Source organism: Phocoena sinus, chromosome 1, assembly GCF_008692025.1.
Source record: "Phocoena sinus isolate mPhoSin1 chromosome 1, mPhoSin1.pri, whole genome shotgun sequence".
Taxonomy (NCBI): domain Eukaryota; kingdom Metazoa; phylum Chordata; class Mammalia; order Artiodactyla; family Phocoenidae; genus Phocoena; species Phocoena sinus.
The window spans coordinates 124,464,826-124,482,541 of record NC_045763.1 but is presented as its reverse complement, the minus strand read 5'-3'; the positions used below and the strand labels follow the sequence as shown (position 1 = coordinate 124,482,541).

The following is a 17,716-nucleotide window of genomic DNA, read 5'->3' as shown; positions in this document are numbered from 1 at the left end:
CAAAAGAACAGCTCAGAAAGTCAAATAATTGTATCCACCGCAGCTCACCCATCCATCTCCCTGCTGACCTGGCCTGTGAAATCCCCTTTAAAAACTTGGCCAGCTCTCACCTGCCCATTGCAAATGCTGTATTGTTAAATGTTCCCATCCATAATTCCACAAGGGAGGCCGCTATAAAGCAATTCCTTCCATTTCAACAGAGTATCTCGTCAGGAATAGCTCTCTGGGGTGAGGGGAAGGGTGCCTCTAATTTTCAAAGCTTTATAATTTCATCTTGGAGAGGGAGGTACTTGGAAACCAAAAACGGATTGTGAATAAAGTTATAATCACAAACTCTTGCAATCCAAAATGGCCAGTGGGGAGGATGTGAAAGGGAAGGTTTGGAGAGCAGCTTTTTATATTCATGACAATTTCTTGATTTCTTTAGTTTGGAAAAAACACATCTGTGTGTTTCTAGCTATGGCTGTAAACAGAAAGCCTCAGACTCAAAGCTGATCTAATTGCTCGTTGGTTTCAGACCATAGCTTCCTCAGAAAATTCCTGTCAGCCATTTTGAAGAGCACAAAATGGCTCCTCTGTGCCAAGGGATAAACAGAGGATTTGGCTGCTACGGGATTTAAAAATTTGGAGTAGAATATTTTGCAGCAGCATTCAAGCCTGGAGTAATTTCAACTTAAAAAAGAAAGAAATCTAACCTCAAAACTGGCTAATCATCTCAGATTCAGTGCAGAATGATCACCCAAGGAAGCAGGTATTGTGCCGCTGGGTCCTCTCTAGGGAGTCCTCTCTATCGTCCTGGATGCTTTCCGCGTAGAGTTCCTTCAAAGCCATGGTCTTTCTCCAAGTTTGACCCTATGACATTATCTTTCTCTCCCATCACCTTCATTCCTTTTCCCTGAAGGTTTTTAAAAAATCCTTTCCAAGGGAATATACAAATCACATGTAATGGGGTTTTGAATTACGTAAATTCAAACTAATACAATACAAAAACTTAATAAGGTCTCAATTTATGTGCACTCTTTACAATAATGTGCCTCTGATTTTGTATTTATTCCTGTGAGAAATTAACTTGAATTTTGCAGAATCATCAGGAATGCACCTCTCATGTAGTGTAACTACTTCGTAATCAGAAGGGGCCTGTGGTAATACTGTGATTAGCAGAGGTGGGCATGGGGGATGCTGTCAGTGAGTTGTACTTTCAGTGATAAGAACAGTAGACGGAGCCTCTTGGGAAAGATTTTCTGTGACCCAAAGATGTTCTGTGACCTTGCCCTGGTGTGAAAGAATCACGGAATATATGAGCTGGAAAGGATAGATACCTTCAAGTTTTACTTCTGGATTTTACCAGGGAAGAAATGGTGGTCCAAGAGATCAATAAATCAGCCAAATGTCATGTAGCAGAGTCAGTTCTTGAACCCAGGACTTTTGATTCTCGCTCCAGCTATCGTTCCTCTGGGCCGCCAGGCTGCCCTGTTGTAAAGGAATGGTGTTTCCTGAGCTGGGCACTTGGGTCTCAGGTGTGTGGAACGAGACCTCACATTGGAATGGCAACTGCAAGAGGGCTGCGGCTGGCTGGACCATGTTAGTTCATCCTAGCCATGAGGCCCTGACTGTGGCAGACTGGCCACTTCCATGAGCAGGGGGACAGCCTTCAACTATTTCAGGAGGTGCAAAAAAGCACTGGGTCATCCCTACCGTGAGGAAACCCCGGATAGGGACAGTTGATGCTGCAGGGGAGCCTCATTTGATCAAGTTCCCATTGTTTTTAAGTTTTTTGCCCGTTAATGCCACAGGCCCTGACCTGCCCACCTACAAGACAGCAGCCTGTCTTGAGGGCCTTGGTTCACAGGACCTACTCTCCTGCAGCCTCTGGGAGAAAATAAAGTCAGCACTCCTCCCAGAATCCTGTCAGGAGCAAGGCAGACAGTAGACAGGCAAAAAGAAAGCTAAACACACACACACACACACACACACACACACACACACACACACACACACAGAGCCAGAGTGCTTTTTATTGGTATAAAATAAAAGTTTAATGAATGAACAAGTGACCCAAATTCCGTATATTATTAGTACATATAGGTTCAGAAAATGCCTTATGTATGTAAATTATGCCTCAACAAAACTGCTTTTTAAAAAAGAAAATATCAGCCACATACAAGGGGACCTTCCCCTGCTAGATGAGGCCCTTGGAAAGTTTTGTGGAAGAGAATATTATAACAACACTTAAAATATACTTAGGAGAGTGTTATTGAATCATTTAGTAATGCAAGCGTTCATTTTCTAATTTAGCTATTTTCATGAGTGTGAATTTTCACTTATTGGATTATCATAGCATAGACAGACACGTTTAATTTTCTTAAGGAGGGATGTGCCCAGATTTTCCTGACAGTTGTTCACCAATGGACCACCTCCCTGGGGTGAGCAGGATTGACTCCTTGGATTGGAAGAATTCTTTTTAAGAACTTTCTGTGATGCAGCTCTACCTGGGTGTCTTACCTCTCTGCCTGGCACCCCATTCATGATTAAGAGAGACAGATAAATTATCTCTTTGGGGCTTCTGTGGTGGCAGAGTGGTTGAGAGTCCACCTGCCGATGCAGGGCACACATGTTCGTGCCCCGGTCTGGGAGGACCCCACGTGCCGCGGAGCGGCTGGGCCCGTGAGCCGTGGCCGCTGAGCCTGCGCGTCTGGAGCCTGTGCTCCGCAACGGGAGAGGCCACAACAGTGAGAGGCCTGTGTACCGCAAAAGAAAAAAGAAAAATTATCTCTTTGTGCAGATAAATCAATGGCATCTTAAACATCTCTGCTGTGACTGCCCCGGGGCCATGGTGACCACAAGGACAGTGACCCACTGATCCAATGCCCGGGCAGCCAAACTCACCTCTATTCATGACAGGGCATCTGTTAGGTTAATCTAGCTGGAGAAAGAAGACTAAAACCAGTGAGAGAAAAATCAGGTAATCTTTCTATGAGTGAAGAGGGTATGGTTTTTTTTTGTTGTTTTTTTTTTGCGGTACGTGGGCCTCTCCTGTTACGGAGCACATGCTCTGGACGCGCAGACTCAGCGGCCATGGCTCACGGGCCTGGCCGCTCCGCAGCATGCGGGATCTTCCCGGACCTGGTCACGAACCCGTGTCCCCTGCATTGGGAGGCGGACTCTCAACCACTGTGCCACCAGGGAAGCCCAAGAGGGTATGTTTTAACGATACATTTCCTTGTCAGAAATATTATCAGAGGTAGAAATAAAATGCAGAGCATAGCCGTGCCTTAATTCATCCTAAATGTATTTTCTGAGGAAGTACTATTACACGTCAGTGCTGCACCGTGATAAATCCCAGTTGCTGTGCTTGGAGACCTCACAGTTTCGAGGGCTGATAGATGTATCCGAATAGTCTGGTAAAGTGATATGAGCTGCAGTAACAGTTAACACTTGTTGAGAGGAGCTTGTTTTCTGTGTTGTTTACATGCATTAGGTCAGCTAATCCTGTGGGACTTTTATTGGTGTCCTCATTATGCAGGTGGGGAGCTGAGGCCCAGGGGTGCAAAGCTAGCAGAGCTGGACTTTGGCCCCAGTCAACCTGGCCCCCACTGTGAACCACATTGCCTCTGGGTGCGGGATAAGAGCCTACGTTTGTCATAAACTTAGAGGGAGGAGTCAAGGTTTGTTTGCCACAAAAAGTTGGAAAAGGGCAGATCTGGTGTTAGGAACAGGATGTCCTACCTCAGGAAATCAGGAAACACCAGCTAGGGTTCTTAGTAGTCCCTGCGCATCCCTGGAAACTCATTCCCCACCCTCAGGATGGTTCTGGGATGAGAGCCTGAGGACACCTTCCACTCATGGCCCTTGGGACTGAGACACGTAGCCCACCCCCACTCCAGGCCCAGTACTGACTTGCCTCTCTGGGACCAGCTGCTCACATGAACCAAGCTTCCTCATCTAAAGGAGCTGACTCCTAAAGGCCTTGTTCACTGAAGTTTATAACAAAGGGATTGTTTCCCAAACTGTGTTCTGCAAGATAGGAATGCTGTACCACAGAAAGAGGGGACAGGAGTATTGGAAACGCTAGTCTGAGCGAACTTAAGGAAGGTTTTGTTTGTTGTTGTTTCACTGCAGGACTTGTCAGAACCTTCTCTCTGCAGATGTGCCTTACACATACATCCCCAGGAGGAAGAGAGGCAGATACAGCAGGCAGTGCTGTGCTAATTGATTTGACCCCATTTGGCATTTATTTTTTCAGGGAACCCCTATTAAATGGCCTACAGAATACAGATCGAGAAAAGCTCAATGGAGGACTATATTGAGTGGTTCAAAATGTGAGGGCTATCAGAAAGCTAGGCTGGAGGAGTAAAGGGATGCACTTTGGGGTCAAAGGATTTGAGTGGGTAGGACTTAATGCAAAGCAGAGGAGAGGAAGACACCCCAGGAAAGGGAAGTATATATCAAAGGCATGACAGCAGCATGAGTGCAAATGCCCAGGTAAGGGCTTAGAAGCTCCGTCCCTTTTGAGCAGCTCTCGTGCCCTACTCACGCCTCCGTGGCAATCAGGACAGGCAAATGATCGGGGGGACATTTTGGGGCACTGATTGGCAGGATTGTTCCAATGAAAAGAGGGGCCAATGATACTTTACTCTTCTTACATAACCTATGTATTAAATTCTACAGCAGAAACTCCCAACAGCAGAGGAAAGTTTAGCACGTCCTTTGTAGTGGGTGGTGCCTGTTCATACCGCATTGGCCTCCCCCTCAGCACCTGGCCTGCCTTCCAGCTGTTGCCATCTGCACCTCTTGGCCCGAGGCCTAGCTCTGGCCCTGGAGTCTGCTCCACCCTGTGCACCTACAGGCTGCCAGTGCAGGAGAATTAATGCCCTGCTGGAGCAGCCCTCAGCCAGTGACTGAATTCTGACCCAAAAGGCTTTGCCGTCACGTTTGGTAACTCTGCACTCCCTGTTCCATGTTGTGTCCTCGAATTTGCCAGCATGATGAAGCCCTGTTGTTAACAGGGGTAACTAGCCAATAAGGCTTCCTTTATTGAGTTCCTTCCTGTTCCTGCCAGACTCCCGCACGTATTTGCAATATCCATTTCCTAGGGCTGCTGTAACCAAGTACCACAAACTGGTTGGCTTAAAAAGCAGATATTGATTCTCTCACAGTTCTGGAGGGTAGAAGTCCAAAATCAGTGTGTTAGCGGGGTTGGTTCCTTCTGAGAGAGACTCTGTTCCATGCCTCTCCCCTAGCTTCTCGCTGTTTCCTGGCAATTTTTGGCACTCCTTGGCTTGTAGATGCATCACCCTGATCTCTGTCTCCATCTCCACACGACCCAGTCTGTCTTTGTGTCCAAACATCCCCTTTTTATAAGGACACAGTCCTATAGGATTAGAGCCCACTCCAGTGACCTCATCTTAACTTGAGCATCTGCCAACACGTTATTTCCAAATAAGATCACATTCACAGGTACTGGGTAGGGGGAGGGGTTTAGGACTTGAACAGTCTTTTGCAGGGCACAGTTCAGTCCATAACACCTACCAATGCTTCCTTGGAACATCTCCCAAATAAAGTACCTGTATTCCAATCTTTGTCTCAGGGTCTGCTTCTGGAAGAACCCAAACTAAGACACCCTTTTGAAAACGGTACCTCAGGGGTACAGAGAGATTGTGAAACTCCCCAAGCACCATGCAACAAGTCCCTTGCTGTAATTAAGATTTGAGTCATCATTTTAATTTCTTACCTAAATACAAGAAGATACTTCTCAACCTCTCCTAAGACTATCTGGAAGAGTTGTTTCTATGATGGCTCGATTTATTTGTTTTGAACACTGATTGTCATTCTCCATGATGTGGCTCAATGAGGAAGGGAAAGAGACATGTTAAATGCACCGAGGTCTTTGCCATTAGGTATCTCTAACGGAAAGACACTTTTAGCTCAAGGCATAGGTGTTCGTTTCCAGCCTGGTTGACTGTCAAGCTCCTGCTGAAGTGACTGGTGTAGATGCAGACTGTGGGGTTGCTGAGCCAACTTGGTCCCCTCCCTCCCTCCGGAAGATGGAATAAACATGTCAGAGAGGAGGGTGCTTCCCATCTCAGGAGCACCGGGGTTGCCCTTTAGAAAAACATTGCCAGCACATTCTGCAATCTCGAAATGAATCTGAATGGTAATTCAAGAGGCAGGGCTTGTTCTGGATTTTGAGACAGTTCTTCTACCTGCTCCAGACCCTCCTTTCCCAAGCTCCATCTCGACTCCACATAGCAGTTGTCTGGATGGCAGAGGGACCCTGACAGGAGGAAGGGCTAGGGTAGCAGCTGTGGCTGGCACCTCCTGCCTTCTGTGTGGTCTCCTTGGCTGGTGAAGGAAGAACAGATGAATTTGTGTTTCCAGGTAACAGCTGCCGGGGGCCCCAGTTGTGAGGCAGGGTGGTTCCAGTTCAGTTCTGAGTCAAGAAATGCTTCAAACATGTTCTTCTTGGCAAGAGTCACAAGGAACTGGCCATTTCTCTGTAGCTTTCTGCAGCCCATGAGCATTTGAGAAACTGGATGAGGGCCCTGACTGCAAGGAAAGGCCTTGTGAATGTGTTTTAGTTAAGAATAAATTTTGACTCTAGCGAGACATGCTTGTTTACAAACACAGGTATGTAGACCAGGACTAGGGATGACCTTGATTTTCTCTGCTGTTGCAAGAAGATTGTGTGTGTGTGTGTGTGTGTGTGTGTGTGTGAGAGAGAGAGAGAGAGAGAGAGAGAGAGAATTAGGAGGTAGGAAAGGGACAAGAAAATGTATTAAAAGGATATTCAGGGCTTCCCTGGTGGTGCAGTGGTTGATAGTCCGCCTGCCGATGCAGGGGACATGGGTTCGTGCCCCGGTCCGGGAAGATCCCACGTGCCATGGAGCGGCTGGGCCCGTGAGCCATGGCCACTGAGCCTGCGCGTCCGGAGCCTGTGCTCCGCAAGGGGAGAGGCCACAACAGTGAGAGGCCCGTGTACCGCAAAAAAAAAAAAAAAAAAAAAAGGATATTCATGGCAAAGAAAGTAATTTCTAGGATTCCTTTTCTCTTCTTGCTAGCAACCAGCACCTCAGGGATCTCTGGGCTGTGGGTATGGGCGGTTGTGAGAGGAGAGTGTTGACTAGAAGCAGCACAGCTTTTATTCTACTGCTGGAAAATGGCCCCCTCCTTTGTGAGAGACGACCACTCAGTGAGGTTCACATCGTCAGCAAGGAGTCCTTCTTGCTCAGCTGATTTAGGAGAAAGGGACCACATCCTGAAGCAGAACAGTCTTCATTTATTTCAGATTCTTTCCCTTGTTGCCAACTTTCCATTTACCTTCAACTTCCATCTCTAACGATGTTTATCGCGTGCCTGCCTGCACCCGGTGTTTCCACATAGGGTCCCACCACACAGCCCATTCAGTCTTATGACAACCCCATGAGGTACTCGGCAGCAGTGCTCCATTTTATGGGTGAGAAAACCAAAAGCTCTAAGAGACTAGTCTCAGGACTGTCGTTAGTGAGTGGTGCCGCCTAGGTTCGATGCCTGCCATTCCCAGGGTCCTCACTGTGCTGAGCTCCACCATGAATACGACTGCAGGAAGAGGTGCCATCAGAGGAGGGGGCTATGGTGTGGGATGCTGAGACCAGGTCTGAATCTCTCTCTGGGCGATTAGGGCGCTCCTGACCACATGTTTCCCCATAGGCTTTAAGACAGACCTGCCTCAGGCTCTCTCCCTGGGGCACAGGGACAACCACCAAGCCACCTGCAGCCTGTACCTCCTGCCAGCACCATTTGCAGTTGCTCAGGGCCCACCCACTGACGTGTGGTAATGGGGTTGGATGCAATTGATCCAGCAGGGGCTGGAAAAAAAAAAAAGAAAGCATGGCGATGTTCCAAAAAACTTTGTTTACGAGCAGGCAGCTACCCAGATTTGGGTCGTAGGCCATATTTTGCCACCCCTGGTTAAGAACAATGGGATCAGAAGTCAGATGCTTGGGTCCAAATCTACCTCGACTACTTCGTATGCCTGGTTTTCCAGCTCTGCGTCTGAAAGGAGGCCCTGTCAGTAAGTGTCTGCCCATCTCGCCTGATCCCAGCCCATAGTACCAGGGAGACACCTGAGGTGCCCTTCTTAGGCAGCTGCCCAGCTGGAGTGGGTGGTTGGCTCCAGTGAGCAGATAGCACAGGTGTGAGCTTAAAACAAAAAATGACCTACATTTGCCGGGGGAGTATCTTCAAGGTCGATTGCTCTCTCACTAAAGAGAAATGGAAACCCCAATGTGATTCGGCTGGCCTGAGTGGTAAATGCACTTGTTATTATTCTCTGATTCGCTCTGTTCATGGAGCGTTTAGTCATGGGAGTTTCTGTTCTCAGGAACTCACAGCACATCACGACACACAGCTTAATCGTCCTCATGATAATTCTGCTCTGTATAACAAGCCTTTACAGGCAAGGGGTCAGGGGCAGTTATGAGAAATCATGTGTGTTAGAATTGCTACCCGTGCTTCGAGATGATCATCAGATAAAAGTTAAATAATAACACACGTCCGTGTACAGGCCACCTCTCTAATCTTAAATTCAGGTTATAATAAAAGGATGTCATATTCTATTTTCAGCCTTCTTTAACCCTTGAAATTGTGTTGATTTTGAAAGTAAAAATCCAGCATCCTGTTAAGGAAAGACAAAAACAGATGAGAATTATAGAGCAGTAAGAGTCTGGCTCAAAGTGGTAAGAATTATTGTAGGACAAGAAAGCATTGGGACTTCCAGTGGGACCAAAGTGAGGCGGCGGGGCAGGGGCTGGCACCTCTCGCAGCAACCATGGCATATACCGGCCGCACCGTGCCTCTCATCGTGATGAGTGTGTTCTGGGGCTTCGTTGGCTTCCTGGTGCCCTGGTTCATCCCTAAGGGCCCCAACTGGGGAGTTATCATCACCATGTTGATGACCTGTTCAGTTTGCTGCTGTCTCTTTTGGCTGATGGCAATTCTGGCCCAAATCAACCCTCTCTTTGGACCACAGTTGAAAAACGAAACCATCTGGTACATCAAGCATCACTGGCCTTGAGGAAGAAGACCTGCTCTCCAGTGCTCAGTCATTGAGATCACAAAGAAAACCCCTCTAGATGCAAAATCACCTCCATACCCAGACCACCTTCCTTGAGTCACCCACTTTGGCCGTCAGCTGCCTTAAACGTTCACACAACATTTGAATATTTATTCTACAAAGCAGTACTTTTTCCTCTCACCTGTTTTACACTTTGATGAGTGATGTGCCTTTTGAATCTAAACTGTGCTGCCTCTATAAAGTGTTTATGTAATCTTCCGAGATAGAAAGTGCTGTTCTTCTGAGAAATAACATTATTCTCTCCTTGCAAACTGTGGATCTGAAGATGGCTCCTGCCTGCTTACAATATGAGAATCGGCGACGTGTTTAAAAACTGTTACATGACAATAAGACTCCAGTGGGGCAGTCAGTAGGAGAACATGTTCAGAGGGAAAATCTGTCCCACCAGAACTATACCAAAGTATATTTTCATGTTGAATTTCTTATTTCTGCCCTCTTTTGGAATAAATTATTTTTCTGCTTTCTATGGAGAAAAGAAAAGAAAGCGTTGGGTGATGTCAAGATCTCATCATCGGGAAAATGGAAAGCTACATCATAAACGTTGTCTGCCTGATCCTAAGCCTTCTCATTGTAAAGGATGTATTGTCTTCTCAGAAGCAGTATCTCCTCTGGGACATGAGTAAAATAAGTTGAATTCAGTCTCCCTTTCATGATATAATGAGTATTTCTCCAGTGCAGCATGAGAAATAGAATATCACCCAGGAGAAACTTACATAGGCAGTGATAACGTGGAAAAATCTCATAAAGAAAACCCACATGCCCCATGGAGGAGAAGCCCTCTGTGTGTGATCGTCATCTTGTGAGTGCTTCGATCACACTTTATAGTTTTGCCAAGTGCTTTAATGTAAATTACTTCAATGAAAAATTCATATCCCTTTGAAATGTATAGGTTAGCCCCCTTTTATTGGTGGGGGCTCTCTTTAAGCTAAAGCTTAAAAAAGATAAGTGATTTGCTCAAGATTAGTTATATTGGTAGAGCTGGAAATTGAATTTCATTCTTCTGGGTCCAAATCCAAGTTCTTCTCCCAGAAAGTTAACGTGTGGACAGGTTGTAGGTATATCTGTGGCCTGGAGCAGTGACATGCAGCGGGGTGAGCAACCTTATAGAAAAGAATACACTCAACTAAAATTTGCATACGAGCTTCCATTATTACACACACTTTCATTTTCTATTTATTTTCCTCTTAGAGGTCAAAATTTCCATTCCTGATTTTAACCCAAAGAAGGGCTAAGTAAATTCCATGGGCCACTCTTGAAGAAGGCAAACTGGAAAAAATATACAATGCCAAATGACTAGCCTAACAGGGTGTGGACACCTTGGTCACCACTAATTCTTGTACAGTTTAACCCTAGTGACAATTTTGCAGGAACAAAATAGCTACTGTTTTTGGTATTTGGCCTCCAGGTGTGTCAAATACCTTTTGATTGAGGTATTTGACAGAGCAGGGCTTTTCAACCTCTGCACTATGGCATATAGGGCTGGATAATTCTTTGCTGTGGGAGGCAGTCCTGTGCATTGTAGCACATTTAGCAGCATCCCTGCCCTCCACCCACTAGATGCCCATGGCACCTCCAAGTTGTGATAACCCCAGATGTCTGCAGATGTTGCCAAAATCCTAGGGGGCAAAATCTGCCCCTGGTTGAGAATCGGTGGATTAAAGTCATCATTTTTGTGGGTTAATCACTCATTGATGGGTTAGGTCCTGATGGACCATCTAGTCTGACTTCATTTTGGTCATTAAGTTGACCAGCACAGGAGGCTAGCAATAGATCCATTGCTAATCACTTTCCCCGACAGGGCTGTCCTGTGAGAATGGCTTTTTGACAGCTCTTCCCAAGGGCAACAGCTATAAATCATGGAAAGCAGCCACTTGACATTGGGTATCCACAGTTGGCAAGTGCCTCCTTCTGTCTTCCATTTGCATTTCCATCCAGACGGTGGGACCGAGGGAGGTCAGTTTCAGCAGGAAGTGTGTAGATTTAGGAGGCAACCAGACCTAAATCGAAATTCTGGCTTTATCACTACCTAGCTAGGTGACCCTGGGCAAGTGACTAAACCTCTCTGAAACTGTCTGCTCCTTTATAAAATCAAAATAACTCTACCTACCTTAAAGAATTTGGGAATTAAAGGGCTCAGATGGAGCTAGGCACATAGTAGCACTATAATAAATATTTTCTATTACTATAAATTAAAAGGAAATGAATGCCTGAACAGATAACGTTAGAAATGTCAAATGGGATGTCTGCCAGTGGCCAGGTCTGTCTGAGCTAATCTCAAGTGTTTTCTGATGATCTCTGAAGCATGTGCCCATCTCGAGCTCCCTCAAGGCCCTCTCCACCTGTTCCCTCTCCAATGTCCCCGTTCCTCTGACTCTTGAGGGACCTGAGTGTTCTAGAACAAATAGAAAGGTGTGGATTCATGTAGAAATATGTCAAAAGCATCGTTGGTTTTAGCAGCTGATCTGTTCTGGGGTGTGAAAAACAACCAAAGTCACTAAGCCACAGAGGGATTGAAATGTGAACAGATGGGCAGATGGGAAGGCAGCTCTTCACCTGAGCAGCACGGAAGTTGCTGCCCTGGCTGGGGCTGGAGGAGAGGCCGGAGGACAGGAAGGGTGGCAGAGAGCTGCCATGGCCAGGATCCCAAGGCCAAGCTGCTAGCACCCATCACATATCTGCAGCAGGGTCTATACTAGGCACCAAGGAGAAAGGGCCAGACCCTCAAAAGGATATTTGGTCAGGACAGCCCTGGGTAAAACAACAAAGGAGACTTTTTTAGTACCATCTCTCTTCCCCTCTGCATCATGGAATTTATGCTTGGTAAAGAAGCTAGGAGATCTCCTTTGTCCTAATCCCTTTAGTTCACTGGCCCCAAGAAAGGAGGTAGCAGAATCATGAAGCTGGGGGTTGAGCCAGAAAGATGCTAGAGGTGGAATTCAGGTCATGGATGGGGTTCGGTGCCCCTTCTATAGGGAGTTCTAGGTTTGTTCCAATTGACAGTTTGTGGTTCTAGATCTTCAGCCCAGGATGGACTGCCAGCCCAGTGTTCCTTCTGCTCTGCCAGGCTCCTTCCCCCATCCCTGTGTCTTATTTTAACTCTAAATTCTAGGATAATAGGTATCCAAGGAGATGAGTACTATTTCTAGATCAAATACCAACAATATTTACAATCTTTGTGTCCTTATTTACTTGATGCTGCCCCTAAAAGTAGTAATTCACCACCAAGAAACGTTCTCCTGTCCTAGAATACTAAAGAAAATGAGAAATAAGCAAAAGATGACTTGGAAGTCAGCAATTCTACTTCATCCTATTTAAAATTGGGTGGATTTTAATACCTGCTTTTAGAACCTACAACACACACACTTTTATTTATTTTATTTTTGGCTGCGTTGGATCTTCGTTGCTGCACACGGGCTTTCTCTAGTTGTGGTGAGCATGGGCTACTCTTCGTTGCGGTGCACATTGCAGTGGCTTCTCTTGTTGCAGCACACGGGCTCAGTAGTTGTGGCTCGCAGGCTCTAGAGTGCAGGCTCAGTAGTTGTGGTGCACGGGCTTTGCTCCCCGGTATGTGGGATCTTCCCGGACCAGGGATCGAACCCGTGTCCCCTGCATTGGCAGGCAGATTCTTAACCACTGGGCCAACAGAGAAGCCCAACACACACACTTTAAAACACAACATTTTTCATATTTTAATGAGTACGAGATCAAAGCATACTTATTGTGGAAAACTTAGTAAATATAGAAAAGAACAAAGAGAAAACAAAAATCATTTTAAAAAATTTTGCTACCGAGACTCATTAGTATGTTGGTGACTGTCCTTCGAGGTTTGAATATGTGCATTTAGTTTTGTAACTTTTTTTCACTGAACAATAAGTCATAGCCATCTTTCCTTCTTGTTAAGTATTTCTCTATATCAATTTTAGTGCCCATAGAGTGCCATAATTTATGCCACCACTGCCTATTTTTGGACATTTAAATGGCTTCACATTTTGATGCATTATGAACAGTGCTGCTGTGGGCATTCGTGTGCATATATCTATACCCACATTTGGGGTTAGCTCCTTGGAATAAATTCCCGGCAGTAGACTTGCTAGGTCTCCCCTCCCCTCAGTGTCCCTGCTTCCTGGAGCCTGCCTCTGGTGCATTCACGGGCCCAAACTTTGCATCACCCACCTTCCTCGTGAAGCTTCCTAAACTCCAGGCCTATCTCCATCTGTTGGAGATCTCACGTGTGACAGGATACACATCACACCCCTCCTGGCCTGCTCTCCAAAGGGCAGAACTGATGGCCGTTTGTAACCATGGTGGTCAAGACCAAGAAGGGTTTCTCTACCTCTCCTTATCAGTCAGACTTCTCCTCCATTCCCCACTGACACCATTATCATCAAACATACTTCGTTAGGAAAAGGAAGGGAAGGCGGAAGTTGTGGAAGAGGAATGAGAGAATGGAAGAGAATTTGCAAAAAAAGTACAGCAACAGAGTGACGAGTCTTGGCTTTGAAGGCAAACCATCAGCATTCGAATGCTGCTCTGCCATATTCTAACTGTGGGACCTTGGACATTTAACTTAACTTCTCAAAGCCTCAGCACCTCTATCCGTAAAATGGGTGCAATAACACCTATCTCATATGGCTGTTGTGAGGATCCAAAGACGTAACCCGTGTTAGCCCTTAACCCAGGGGCGACACTGAGAAAGAGCTCAACTAAGCAACATCTGTCTCTCTTTTTTTTTTTTGCAGCTTTTTATGGAAGTAGAGTTGATTTACAATGCTGTGCCAATCTCTGCTGTACAGCAAAGGGACTCACATAGACATGCTTTTTTAAATACTCTTTTCCATGATGGTTTATCCCAGGAGATTGGATGTTGTTCCCTGTGCTAGACAGTAGGACTTTGTTGCTTATCTGTTCTAAATGTAATGCGTAGTTTGTATCTACCAACCCCAAATTCCCAGTCCATCCCTCTCCCTCCCCGCTCCCCCTTGGCAACCACAAGTCTGATCTCTGTGTCGTAACAGCTGTCTCTTGACGCTTACTCTATGAAGCAGAAAGGGGAAAGCTGGAGAAGGAAAGGGGAAGCTGGAAAGAAAAGAGAAGAAAAATTAAGAAAACGGAGGGAGGGGAGGCAGGAAGGGTTTGAGGGTGGCAGTGGAATCGTTTTCACCTGCCCAGAAGTGGCATAGGTATGGAATCCAAAATATACCCAACCCCTTCCCCCCACCTGCCATTCCCCATCGCCTTCCTCTCTGCCCCCAGTAGACCCCATGGCATCCGGGGAACGAAGCCTTCTGTAACTGTGGGACCTGCTCCTCCAAGCTGACACCATGCTGGGTGTCCCTGGGCAAGACCGCTGGCTCAGCCCCCTTCCCTCACACCCACCTGCAGCGGGGTCCCTTTGAGATGGATTTGAGTGGTTTCTCACATCCCACTTAGGGCAAAATGAACTGTCAGTTCAAAAAGAGGTTTTGAGGAGATGTGGTGTCCCCCACCTGGGGCTAACCCTGGCCAGGGAGGTTGTCGATGACTTGAAGCTGAAGACGACAGCCTACGTGAAGGGAGAGGAAAATTCCCCTCCCTGCTAGTAAGAGGCTTCACAGAGCTCACCAGCCTGTTGTTTACTCGGTGTTTCTTTTTCTGGTTTTTTTTTTTTCTTCATACACATCAGCTTCTAAATTTTACAAGCTGTTGCCTACCTTTATCTCTGAAAACAGTGGAACATGCTGGACTCGGAAAAGTAAGTGACAGTGAACCGGAGAATAATGGATGGGGTGATAGAGGCAAGGTCTCCTGCTTTCCTCAGCGCTGTGAGGGTTAAGCCTTTCTGTTAAGCCACGATGACTCCTAACCTGCTCACTCTTCTTTCTCTCCTCCCCCGTCACAGATGTGGAATGTGACAGTCTTAACGCCTAAGACAATTTTAACAGTATGTGCTTCTAAATTCCGCACCCCCCTGCCATTTTTTATTGTGGTAAAATACTCATAAAACTCACCCCCTTAACCATTTTAAGTAGACACTTAGTGGCATTGAGTATATTTGTATCATTGTGCAGCTACCACCATCCATCCATCCACAGAAGTCTTCTCATCTTGCAAAACTGAAACTATACCCATTAAACAATAACCCTCCCTGCTCCCCTCCCCCCACCTCCAGGCCACCACCATTCTACTCTGTGTCTCTATGAATTTGACTGTTCTAGGTACCTCCTGTAAGTGGGATCATACCATATTGCTCCTAGTGTCTCTGGCATATTTTACTTAGAATAATGTCCTCAAGAGTCACCCATGTTGTAACATGTGTCAGAATTTCCTTCCTTTTAGAGACTGAGTACTGTTCCATTGTATGTATATATCATATTTTGTTTATCCATTCATCTGTTGGTAAATAATTGGGTTGCTTCCACTTTTTGGCTAGTGTGAATAATGCTGTTATGATCATGGGTGTACAAATATCTCTTCTAGACTCTGCTTTCAGTTCTTTTGGGTACATACCCAGAAGTGGAATTGCTGGATCGTGTGGTAGTTCTATTTTTAATTTTCTGAGGAACCACCAAACTGTTTTCGACAGTGGCTGCACCATTTTACATTCCCACCAATAATGCACAAATGTTCCAATTTCTCTACATCCTCATCAATACTTGTTATTTTCTATTTTTTGATAATAGCCATTTTATTTTATTTATTTTTTGGCTGTGCCACGCAGCCTGTGGGATCTTAGTTCCCCGACCAGGGATCGAACCCACATCCCCTGCAGTGGAAGCACCGAGTCTTAACCACTGGACCGCCAGGGAAGCCCGATAATAGCCATTTTAATAGATGTGAGGTGGTCTAAATTTTTTTAAAAGGAAGAGAAGCCAAAGCTAGGATTTCAGAATTTATAAATATAGAATAAAATATACTATTTAAAAATGACAAGTTAATTTAACAAATTAATGAGTTTAACACATAAAAATATAATAACTGCTTATATAAGTTCCTTCTGAGATGTCAAAGGAGAAAAGAGAGAAGGAGAGGAGAAAACAGAAAGAATGGGAGAAGAAAAATTAAGTAAAATTGGGGCAAGATGAGGAGAAAAGGTGAAAGGGCTTTGAGGGCAGCATCTAGAATAATCTTTTTGGCATTGTGAGGCCATTGGCCCTCCAGATGCGCCCCAGCCCTCCCGCCTGTATGTACGTATTTTTCTGAGGGACATGGATTGCTTTCTGCAGTGGTTCTCTGTGTTGGGAGGGACACAAAGATGAGCAAGCTACTGTTCCTTACTTGGGCCAGAAGGTCAGAAAAAAGGGGTGGAGACGGGGAGCATCTGGCGGCTACACCGGCTCTGCGTCCAGGCGGAGAGGCAGGCTTCCTCGCTGGGTTGCCTGTGCCAATACCCCAGCGCGGGCACAGATCAGAGGCAGGGCTGGGTGGCATTCAATCTTGTGTTTCATGCACTTTTAAAGCCGCTTCTGAAGGAACGAATGCATCACGGTTCTTTCGTTTCAGGGAAAGCGCCTGTGAGAGAGCAGGAGGTGGGGAAAACTCAGAGCTGGGAGGGGCCGCCCTGGGCTTTGGTCCAACAAAGCCGCCGCTGCCCATCAGCTGGGCTCTTGCCCTTTGAAAACCGATCGGCCAGGAGCCCCTCGGCCTCTTTCCCTCGGGCCAGTCACATCACATTTTACAGATCCTCAGGAAAGAAGACCCAAGTCCCTGTCCTCTGGGTTTGTGTCCTGGCATCCCCGACATATCAGTTTTCTGGGCAAACACAGGCTCTAGGTGAACAGCAGCATTTTGCTTCTCTGGTCCCTTAACGGGGTCACGCTTCCATGGAATTCCACGACCAAACCAGATGAATAGAAAGAAAATGAGCAGAGCCGAATAAGTAGACAGGGCATTGCTGGTGTCTCAATGGGAGTGTCACCTATTCACAAAGCAGGCAGGAAATCTTTAATTAACCCTGTTTCCAGACACAAAAGCCCGTGATAACATTTTATCCTATTTAAATACGTATCTTCAAAGAAGGCGATGTGGGAGCACTTTTATTTTTGTTATTGGACTGCTAATTTAACACCATGTATATTTTAAACTGTCGTACGAGAACACAAAACCTGTACCTATGAACACAGAGGATGGGGGAAAATCCTTCTTGGAACTCTCCCTTCTCTCTTCCATTTTTATTCCACAGTGGCACATTGCTCTTGAGAAAATCCTGCCCTGGATTTTTATTAGTCTTTTGTAGGCAGTCAGGTATTAAAACCTCATAAATCCATTATGTGCTTCTCAGCCCTGCTTTTCAAGTTGCCTCTCCACGAGGTGTGGACTAATGAGATGGAGGGGGAAGCAGCTGCTTTCTCCCTCTTAGAAGGGGCTGAGCCCAGAGACAGACCATCCTTCAGAGACCCTCAGGGCAGGCTTCCTCCCTGTACTCACCATATTCTTACTGCCCCAAGTTTTAATTTAGAACTATTTGAATTACCAGAATATGCTCCCATATGTGGCATAAAAATATGCCTGCACATGTAGAAAGGGATATATTGGTTTTGCTCCATCAGAGAGGGTCTTTTTCTATTTTGTAAAAAAAGTCTCAAGATTACCATTATGTCATCTTAGCAATGAAATTGTTTAAAAATT

General features: G+C 45.9%; 2 protein-coding genes across 3 annotated transcripts in view; both read left to right on the top strand.

The window, feature by feature from the left end:
• The window catches only part of CD247 (CD247 molecule), an 89,323-nt gene that overhangs the window by 22,400 nt on the left and 49,207 nt on the right, over positions 1-17,716 (top strand). The window lies entirely within an intron of this gene.
• Positions 8,807-9,431, top strand: LOC116749549 (V-type proton ATPase subunit e 1-like). Its single transcript, XM_032624010.1, has one exon. It carries the CDS (start codon positions 8,807-8,809, stop codon positions 9,050-9,052), a length of 246 nt encoding a protein of 81 aa, XP_032479901.1. The 3' UTR covers positions 9,053-9,431.

What these genes read in the sequence shown, in the direction of transcription:
- LOC116749549 (XM_032624010.1), top strand. Translation starts at nt 8,807, where the DNA reads ATGGCATATACCGGCCGCACCGTGCCTCTCATCGTGATGAGTGTGTTC.